Source organism: Pseudozyma flocculosa (assembly GCF_000417875.1).
Source record: "Pseudozyma flocculosa PF-1 unplaced genomic scaffold scaffold00028, whole genome shotgun sequence".
Lineage (NCBI taxonomy): Eukaryota > Fungi > Basidiomycota > Ustilaginomycetes > Ustilaginales > Ustilaginaceae > Pseudozyma > Pseudozyma flocculosa.
The window spans coordinates 138833-148286 of record NW_006920896.1 but is presented as its reverse complement, the minus strand read 5'-3'; the positions used below and the strand labels follow the sequence as shown (position 1 = coordinate 148286).

Here is a 9454-nt window from a genome sequence, read left to right as displayed (position 1 = left end):
CGCCACCACGCCGACACGAACGACGCGCGCGCCGCCGCCGTCGTCGCGCGCGCGCGCGTCGCCGACCGACCGTCCGTCCTCGCGCGCGCGCACACACACACACACACACACACACACACACACACACACACACACACACACACACACACACACACACACACACACACACATGGGCAGATGCAGGTCAGGCAGGCACGGCCTGTTTCAACGACCGAGCATGGTCGATTCATTTCGCAGCACGGCTGAGGCCAGCGCAGCATCGGCATGACAGGCCTAGGGAGTCGGAGCAAGAGTAGTCGCTCGTGCAGGGAGGCGCGGCGGCCAGTCCTTTGGATGCCCCTCATCGCTGCTGCGGCCGGCAAGCAGCCTTTCTCGTAGCGATCAGCGAGACGTCGCAGCGGATCTCGTCACCATCGAGCGGAAGAGGGCGGGCCAGGCACACCCTCATACCGCTGATTGCCTCTGACCGGCGCCCGCCAGCCGATCCAGGAACTGCCGTCATCAATCCGAGGTCGATAGAGATGAGCCCGGGGAGAGAGCAGGCGGGTCAGCCATCGCACGTCGAGCGTCATTCTTGCCCTGGCCCTCGCGGACTCTCCTCAGCTTCTACTCACGCCACGGATGTACGGGAGCGAGAGGACGTTGCCAATCACTGGCAGTTGCCGCAGAAAGTTGAGGATCACTGGGAAAAAGTCGCTGGACGTTCGCAAAGACGCCGCGGGGACGGAGGCGAGCAAGGCTCGGTCGTCAGCGACACGCTGACCGTCGCCGGTCGCCTACATCAGAAGCGACCTAGTCTGCCGCCGAGACCCACCCAAAGAGGTTGAGGAACCCAAACGCCTCGACGAGCATGCCGATGACGGCCCACTTGCAAAAGACGAGAAACATGCCCGCAAAGAAGCAGACGGTGCCGCGAATCTTTTGCTTGCGCGCGAAAAAGTAAAACGTCTTTTGCGGGCCAATCAGCAGCGTGATGCCCGCCGTGAAGAGGACGTTGCCGAGCGCCAGCAACGCAGCATCAAAGAAGAGGACGATGCCGACCAGCAGGAAGAATGCACCGAACGACACCAGGCCGACGCCGATCTCTGCGGGAGCGGGGCAGGTTGGAGATGAGGACGAGGAGGGGGCCCGGGGATGGTCAGCGAGGCTGACGTCGGTGCGGACGGCGAGAGGCGCGCTGGTGCACCTCTGCAGACTGCTTCGACACTCACTCTGCTGATCCGTGAGCCACATCCTGTCCGGTCCTTGGTATACCGCGTCGAGGTGGGCGCGCGACAGAAGCGAGGGTCGTGAAGTGATATGAAATCGTCGGAACGCGTGGCTCCTGGGCTGTGCTTCGGCAAGGAGAGCGGTTCAGAGCAGGTGACGGTCCAGACACGACGCCGGTGCGAAAAGGAAAGAGGTGATGGCAGCGTCGAGGACAAGGCGGAGGCAATGGTGGAGCGGAACCAACACGCACAGTCGGCCCCGCTCTTCGCGCCAATCAACCTACCAAGCTACACAGCCCATGCCGATGCCGCGCCTGCCTGCCGCGTGGAAGCGATGCGGCCATGCCCGAATTCCGAGACTGGCACGACAACCGTCCCCCCCGCCTCCCGCCCTCTGCAATCGCCAGTCTTGGTGCCAATTGCTCGACGGGCGAACAGGGCTGCTGCGCTGTCCTGGCCGATCTCGATGCACAGGGTGGGTTGAGCTTGGATCGAGTGGGAGTGCATCCCCTTTCTGTCCTGTCTGGCTACTAGTAGTACATGATAATGGGGCGGCGACGAGACGTCCAAGGGGCGGCCGAGGGGGAAAGGCAAAGGATCAAGCGGGAACTGGGACGAACGAAAAGCGAGATGGCGACGCAAGGCCGACGGCTCGGCCAGCAGCGCGGATGCCTGACCCGAGATCATCCGGACGAGGATGCCAAAGCCGCAGCACGAGCGCAGCAATGGGCCATGTAGAGCCAAGATGGAGCGACCGAAGGCCGTCCGTGGAAAACCTGAGGCGGTGGGGAGCGCGACAGCCGGCGTCCCCGCCCAGCCTTGGCCTCATCTTTGGCGTTTGGCAGGGCTCGCGGCGTGGCCGAGCTTCGGACTTGGGCTCGGCGCCGTCTTGTTCTTGCGCTTGACGCCCGCGGGGCCCTGGGACACTGCCGCGCCGCTGGGCGAAGTGCCGTTCGGATTGCCGTCCGTACTCGGCAGCAGCTGTCCCTGCTGGCCCGGCGGCGGAGGGCCAGCACCGGCACCGGCACCGGGGCCCTGGCTCTGGGCGCTGGTCGGGCGGAGAGGCTGCCCTGCCATGCCCGTAGCTGGGCTGCCAGGTTGTCCATGGCCGCCGACGGCAGAGGCGCCGTTCGGCTGCACGCCGTTCTGCTGAGCCCGGTTCTGCTGCGCCTCGCGGTACTGGGCGGCGAACCTGCGCAGCGTGTCTGTTTCCGGCCGGGGGACGCCAGGGGAAGGGCAAAGCATGGTTCCGCATCAGTTGTGATCCAATGATGCCTGTCGAGGTGGAGGGGGGGCCCGAGAGGTGCATGCCTCTCCTGCATTTCGCGACGTACCTATTGGGCCCATCTTGTCCTTGAAGCTGACGTCGATCAGGTCTCGAAGCTGGCACACGCTCTCGGTGATCTGCCGTGGGCGTGATGAGGGGACGACAAGGTCAGTGCACCGTTCCGTCCATCCAATGGCCAGATCAGCCGCTCTTCACTGTGCTCACCTCGAGGCACCGCATCGCACGCAGGCAGATGCCGTACTCGTTGACCGGGTACTCTGGCAGCGTGTGCTGCTCGACCGCCATGGTGAAGGGTGTATGGGCGGCGGCCTTGGGTTCATCGTCGCCGCCGAGATTGCGGTCGTCTTCGCTCTTGACGTTGGCGGCAGGGTCGCGATCGTCGTCCTTTTTGCTGCCGCCGTCCGCCTTTGCCTCGCCCAGCTTGTCGCCGCGCTCCCGCTCCTCTTCCTTCCGGTCCTTGGCGCCCGCTCCGCCCTTCTTTCCCTTGGCCGCCGCACCGCCGCCGGTGTTGTTGGACGGGCTCGTCGTGCCGGCGTCTGACCCTGTCGACGACGACGCTGCCGCCCGGCTGACGATGTGCTGGACGACGTCGCTGGGGATGGCCGTCTCGATCTTGGTCTTTTGAATGGCAGCGCGCGTGATGTAGCCGGTGTGCGCATGGACGGTAAAGTCAAGCGACTCGAGGCGCAGCTGGACATCGTACCTCGCCGCCGGCATGGCGCCGTTCTCGTGGCCCGGCAATGGGCCCACGGGCTTGGCGTAGGGTACAAAGTGGGCGCGCAGCAGGCCAACCATCTGCACCTGCCACCCGTTTTCGAAGCTGGTGTACATCGTCGCCCGGCTCGCCTCGACCAGGTGGGTGACGAGCGGCGAGGGGAAGCTGCTGAGGAACTTGGTCGAGGCCGGCGGCGGCGGCAGCAACGACGTGGCCGGGTAGCCGGTGGTGTACTCGCGCGGGTTGTCGAGGCTGAGTTGGGAGCTGCGGACGCCCGAGACGGAGCTGGTGTAGAAGTAGCGGGGCAGCACCGACGTGGGCACCTCGAAGCCCTTCTGCTCTCGCGACGCCGGGTTCCACAGCAGCAGGCGGAAGATGCCCGAGGGCACAAAAAACTCGTCGACAAACGAGCGCCAGTACTCGACCTCGTTGCGGCTGGGCCCTGGTCCGAGCCCCTCCGAGTACTGCATCAGGCGCAGCACGCCCGAGCCAGGAGGAAACTGGGACTGCAGCTGGGGATAGGGACCCGCCGTCGGCGGCTGGACTGCTGGCACACTGGCGGCGGCGGCGGCACTGTTGGCCGCCGTCGGGAGAGGGGCGCCAGGCCGCCGACCATGGGACTCGCGCCCGCGCTGCCGACGGCGGGCGAGGCCGCAGCGAGCGGATTCGTGCCGGACCGCATCAGCGGCGTACCCGATGGCGGAGCGGCCTGCGGTGTATGTGCGCCGCCAAACGAAGCCTGGCCTGGGGGCGCGCTGGCCGACGGGACGGGGATGCCGGCAGCAGAGGGTGGCCGCGGGTGACCGGGTGTCATCGAGCCTGGCGGAAGGCTGCTGCCCGAGGGCGGCAGGATCTGCTGGCTCGACAGCGGCCGCATCGGGGTGCCGACGCGCGGGCTCGACGAGAGCGACGTCGACCCTGGCTGGCCCTGTCCCGACCCGCTGGCCTGCATCGGCAGACCTCCCGGCCCCATCTGCGGCGTGGGGACCCGCCCCGGTATCGCGCCCTGAGCATGCACAGGTGTGTACGGGTGCGGCCCGGCTGTGCCCTGGGAGCCGACGAGGTGCTGCGGCTGCTGCGGCTGCTGCTGCTGCGGCTGGGGTTGTGGCTGGCCTGGCATTCCAGAAAGGTGATTGGCCTGCGACCGAATCTGCGGCGCCATCTGCTGTTGCGGTTGCTGCTGCTGCTGTTGCATGGTCTGTGGGCTGCCGGCGTGGCGCTGCCCGAATGGCGATGCCATCGCGCCCGCACCGCGGGGCGGGCCCGCAAGGTGCTGACCGTTGGAGGCGGATGGAGTCTGCGGCTGTGAGATGCGACCCATCTGAGCCTGCTGCTGCTGCTGCTGCTGCTGCTGCTGTTGCTGCTGCTGTTGCTGCTGCTGCTGAAGGTGCTGCTGATGCTGCTGGTGTTGCTGGTGGTTGGGTTGCTGATATACGACGTTGGACGATGGCCCGTTTGGCGTCTGGATCTGCGGGATGCCAATCTGGTGAGGTTGCTGCTGCGGTTGACCCTGCTGCGGCCGCTGGTGAAACATGGCCTGAGGCTGTGGCTGACCCGGTTGTCCAAACTGCTGCTGGTGCTGCTGGTGCTGCTGCTGTTGCGGTTGTGGCTGCTGGTGCTGCATCTGGGCCTGCTGAGGCTGTGATGGGCCCGGCATGTGCATCGGATGACCGCCGATGGACTGCTGGGCGTAGGCGGGCTGTGGCACGCCGTAGCCGCCTGCTTGAGCGGCCACTCCGACGAGATGATGCTGGTGAGGCCCAGGTGCCATCGGGTACGCCTGCGCGGCGCCGTTGGGCATCATCGTGACGGGCGACGTGACCGGCTGGTCGCCGACGGCAGATCCGAAGACGACCTACGGACGATCCGTTGGGTTTCGCTGACGGCTGCCTCTGCCCGGCTCTAGCTCGCCGTCAAAGGCAGACGACCCGTGGGAAGCAGACGCGAAGGTCAGAGAGAGGCCACAGGAAGCAGCGCCGGTCCGTTGTTGGTGAGTGCGGAGGCGACGACTGTGGTGGCCGAGATGCGACGACGACGAAAGAGGCGCACTTCGCCAAGCGCCGTCCGTTTCTGGGCCAGAATGCGAGGCCAGCGCGGTTGGTCCCCGAGACGACTGGTGGATGTGATGCTGCAGCGGAGGCGTGGCTGGATAGACGTCAGGATTCGCTTCCGTCTCCGGGAGGACGCCGATGCTGTCCGGTGCGCCGGGCCTTGGTGACGCGCTCTAGTCGTCGGGGCTCTTCTTTGGACCAGCCGAGGAGACCGAGACGAGGGCAGAGCACGGCGCTGAGAGGCGATCCTGGCCGGAAGGACCGTCGGCGAGCCACGATATAACAGACGTCTCTTGGTCGTGTTTCGGAGAAATACGGGTCGCGGCGAATTGGCGGAAAGGGCCGAGCGAGTCAAGGATCCGAGGTCGGCGAAGTGCGGCTTGGGGTGGACCGAGAGCGCGCAGAGCGAAGGCGATGGCGATGAAAGCGTGTAGCTTTGCCGCGGGCGGCCGAGGAGCAGGAGCAGGAGGAGTAGCAACAGGAGGAGCAGGAGCAGGGGAGGGTTGGGCCGATGGTTCGACGACGACGGCGCTGGCGGCGGCGTGTGTGTGGGTGACCGTGCGGAGAGGGAGCGAGAGCTGGCAAGTGGCGAGCCCTTGGCTGTCCCTGCCGCTGGCTGGCCTGCTTGCCTGCCGCCTGCCTGCCTGCCCATCTGCGCCTTTCGCCTCTCCGGCTTCCCTGTCGCCGGGTCCACCTGCAGACGGCGCCAGACTGAACGGACGGAGGTGCCTGCCTGCCGCCGCCGCCTGCCGCCTTGCGCCTGGCCCCGAGGCTCGCCGCCGTCGCGACATGGGCTGGCAGACCGGCAGGCCTGACCTGCCCTGGCCTGCCTGCCTGCAGGCGCTCGGGCAAGCCCCAACTTGGCCCCAACTCGCAAGCCGAGCACCCGATGGTATGGGAGATCCCGATCCCGATCACGGCCCTGCCTGGTCGCCGAGCAACGCGCGCGCCCTGGGGTTGGCGGGCTGGCCGCCAAGCTGGCCTGGCTCGACTGTCGTCTGGCTGGCGGGGCTGAGGACGGGCGCGCCCGCTCAGAGGGTCGCTCAATCAGGTCAGGCCACACAGAGCCGCCCGCACCTCATCGCTCTCCACCTCGCCCTCACCGACCACCACCATCACCACCACCAACATCAACACCCTCATCGACCGCTGCTGCCGCCTCGTCGACGTGCCGGAAAAGCAGTGCACGCTTCAGCCGATCAATCTCGACTCAGCGGTTGGCATCTCCGTAAGTGTACATCATCGCCATCTTCCTCGCCCTCTCCCACCACACCCACCTCGGCACACTCCTCTGTCCGACGCGCTTGCACTGCATCATACATCGTCTTCCTGGCACTGTCCGACTTGGCCAGCATGCGCTATCCCATCGCCTCATGAAAGCCACCAGACGTCAGCGAAGTCGGCCGCTGCGCCATCACGCCCCTTGCCTGCTGCTGCCACCACCACGCCCCCTCCGGCTCAGTCGAAGCTTGTTTGCAGCAGCTGCTGCCTCAGTGCATCGCCCTACCTAGCCGTCCGATCCAAGACACACCACTCGCTGGCAACTTCGCATCCTTGTCTGACCGTGGCCGTAGCCCTCTCCTCTCGGCGCCTGCTCGCGACCGTCCGCTTACCCTGCCTCTGCCCCCTGTCATCCCTCATCCTCTTCTCTCATCATCGACCCTATCCGCTTCGGCCTTTGCGTCCACCCTTTCGTCTCGTCTCGCACCCCGCTGGTCCCAACACTGCAGCAGTCTCGCCACACCAGCCTCTCTGCTCGCTCGCACCGTCCCATCAGGCGCGCCCTGCGCCGATTCGTCCGCTGCGTTACGTGGAGGACCCCCCAAGACCCTGGTCTGCCCTCGCCGCTGGAACAGGCCATCAAAATGGAATACCGCGACTCCTATCGTGGCTACGAACGTCCTGCGGGCTTCGACGACCCGGCGTCGGCCTACAAGCACCCGATCGAGGATGCCTTTGGTGAGTCTGCGCTCGGTCTCAGCGACATCGACGCCTGGAGAGCGCTGCGACTGACCTCGGCTCCGCCGCCACCGCCACAATTCTCCCAAGTAGACCGATCTCGGAAACGTGGTCGCTCGCCCTCTCCGACGTTCGACCGGTACGCCTCGGAGCGTCGGGCGAGCGCGTACGGCGCCTACCCTCCCGCTCCCGGCGACGCCTGGGACCGCGAGAGGGAGTATCCTCCGCCCGCCGTCGACGGCAAGCCTTACGTCGCCGCTGCTCGGGGTGGCTACGACGATTATGGTCGCGGCGCCGACCCGTACGAGCGGGACCGCGAGCGCGCACTGGAGTGGGAGCGGTACTACCGGGAGCGAGATCCGGCGTACCTCGACGACTACGGCGCATCGGATCGGGACCGCTACGAGGCGAGGAGGCGGTACGACGACGAGGACCCGCGCGACCGCCACTACCGCGAGCGCGACCGAGGCTTCGCGGCGTATGGCGATGTCGGGCCCGCAGCCTCGGCGACGCCCCAAAGGAGGGGCGGCCCAGACTACGGTCGCGACGTCAGCGGCTCCGCATACCGCAACGGCGGAGGCGAGGCGCTGCCGCCACCGGACCCGATGCAGTCCGAGACGCTGCTGCCGTTCCGGGCATTCGCCCAGATGACCAAGGCGGCCCACCCGTCGGCAAAGGACCGGAGCATCGACGTGCCCACGACGCAAGAGCTGTACGAGGGCTACCAGGTCTACCGCTTGGCCTTCTCCAAGCGGGCGATGCAGGCCTTCTTCGAGAGGCGGAAAGACGAGCCTTGGTTCCAGGAAAAGTACAGCGCGGCGGAAGGGTTCGTCGCCGCGCGGCAGAAGCGGAAGCGCGCTGGCCGCCTCGGCAGAAAGGAGGCCTGGCTCGAGGAGCTGGCGAGCGGCAAGCTCGACGCCGTCAACTTTGACCTCAAGGTGGCCACCGAAGCCTCTTCGGGCTTGTCCGCGGATGCGGCCGGGGTAAAGGTGGAGGGCGAGGCCGAGGGGCTCGCCAGCGACAGGCATGGCGATGTCGACGACGAGGGGGCCGATCCCGACGCGCGCGAGGGGAGGAACGGAAGGGACGACCACCGGGACGTCCGCCGCCCGCGGGCCGAGAGCGTGCGGATCGGCGACCCGGTGCTCACGACGCGATACGGCGGCATCGAGCCGATCCCCGGGGAGCAGGTGCCCATTCCTGCTTCGGACTGCCAGCTGCTCGTCACGGGTATCCCTTCGGACATTCCACGCGCCAAGCTCGAAGAGCACCTCCAGAGCCGACCGGGCTTCCGTTACCTGGCGCTCGGAGAGCCGCACGCGGGCAAGCGGTGGCACCGCGTCGGCTGGGCCATGTACGACGAGGGCACCGACATGGAGGAGACGGCGCGGGCGCTCGAGGGCAAGGACATTGACGGCTATGCTGTCCACGTCACCGTCTCGGCGCGGCCCGCGTCGGGCAAGGTGCGATCGGTGCCCGAGTTTGCAAACTCTTTCGTCCGGCTGCAGCAGGACCTGAAGCAGGTCAAGGCGCTGGTGGCCAAGTTCGAGGAAGAGGACCGCACCGTCCTCTTCCGCGATGAGGCCGAAGAGGGGGCCGCCTGGCTGCAGACCAATGCCTCGGACGCCATCCTGGCAAGGCACCGCGAGCTGGAGCCGGAGCTCGGCGACGAAGTCTTTGAGCAGGGCTACGATGCCGACGAGGAGCCCGAGAGGCGCGAGGCGCGCAGGGCCAAGCTCAAGAAGCACCTCGACTGGCATCTCGACCTGTTGCGCACCGTCTACCACACCGACTACTACCTCTCGCTGATCTGCGAGTTCGGAGAGGAGCTCCTGCGGCGGAGTCCGCGCCACGCCCGACGCCAGGCGCCGCCCGGAGTGCTCTGCGAGACGCCGAGGGAGAGCACCAGTGAGTGCAAGACGCGGCTTCCGAGGTCGCTCGCGCTGTTCGCCCACTGACGCTGACCATCCTCCGCCTCACACCCTTCGCATCTATCCTTCAGACGATGAGTCGTGGTCCAAGAGCGTCGACCAGAAGGCCACGCTGCTGCTGACGGACGACAAATCAGATTTGACCGAGTTTGGCGGCAAGAGCGTCGACGCGTGAGTGTCTAACCTCCAGCAGGCCATTACGAATCCATTGAGGACGAACGTCGCTGACCAATCCCCCCTTCCCTCCACCCTCCCTCTCTCTCTCTCTCTCTCTCGTCTCTCTCTCTCTCTCTCTCGTCGTC

The 9454-nt window shown here is 66.7% G+C and overlaps 3 protein-coding genes across 3 annotated transcripts in view; 1 reads left to right on the top strand and 2 right to left on the bottom strand.

Moving 5' to 3' along the window:
- Positions 1–444: 444 nt before the first annotated feature.
- On the bottom strand, positions 445–1233 carry PFL1_06649 (uncharacterized protein; the record flags this gene model as incomplete). The annotated part of the gene is made up of 4 exons (XM_007884195.1): positions 445–492; positions 615–696; positions 815–1085; positions 1212–1233. 4 exons carry the CDS (start codon positions 1231–1233, stop codon positions 445–447), a joined length of 423 nt encoding a protein of 140 aa, XP_007882386.1.
- Positions 1234–2033: 800 nt separating this feature from the next.
- Positions 2034–3681, bottom strand: PFL1_06648 (uncharacterized protein; the record flags this gene model as incomplete). The annotated part of the gene is made up of 3 exons (XM_007884194.1): positions 2034–2413; positions 2543–2612; positions 2701–3681. The coding sequence occupies 3 exons, from the start codon at positions 3679–3681 to the stop codon at positions 2034–2036; spliced, it is 1431 nt and encodes a 476-aa protein (XP_007882385.1).
- A 3446-nt stretch (positions 3682–7127) lies between these two features.
- The window catches only part of PFL1_06647 (uncharacterized protein), a gene marked incomplete at both ends in the record, with an annotated part of 3305 nt that continues 978 nt past the window's right edge, over positions 7128–9454 (top strand). The window contains 3 exons of the mRNA XM_007884193.1: positions 7128–7221; positions 7315–9129; positions 9224–9323. Of these exons, the coding sequence (XP_007882384.1) occupies positions 7128–7221; positions 7315–9129; positions 9224–9323 (2009 nt within the window). The remainder of the gene's footprint in view (positions 7222–7314; positions 9130–9223; positions 9324–9454) is intronic.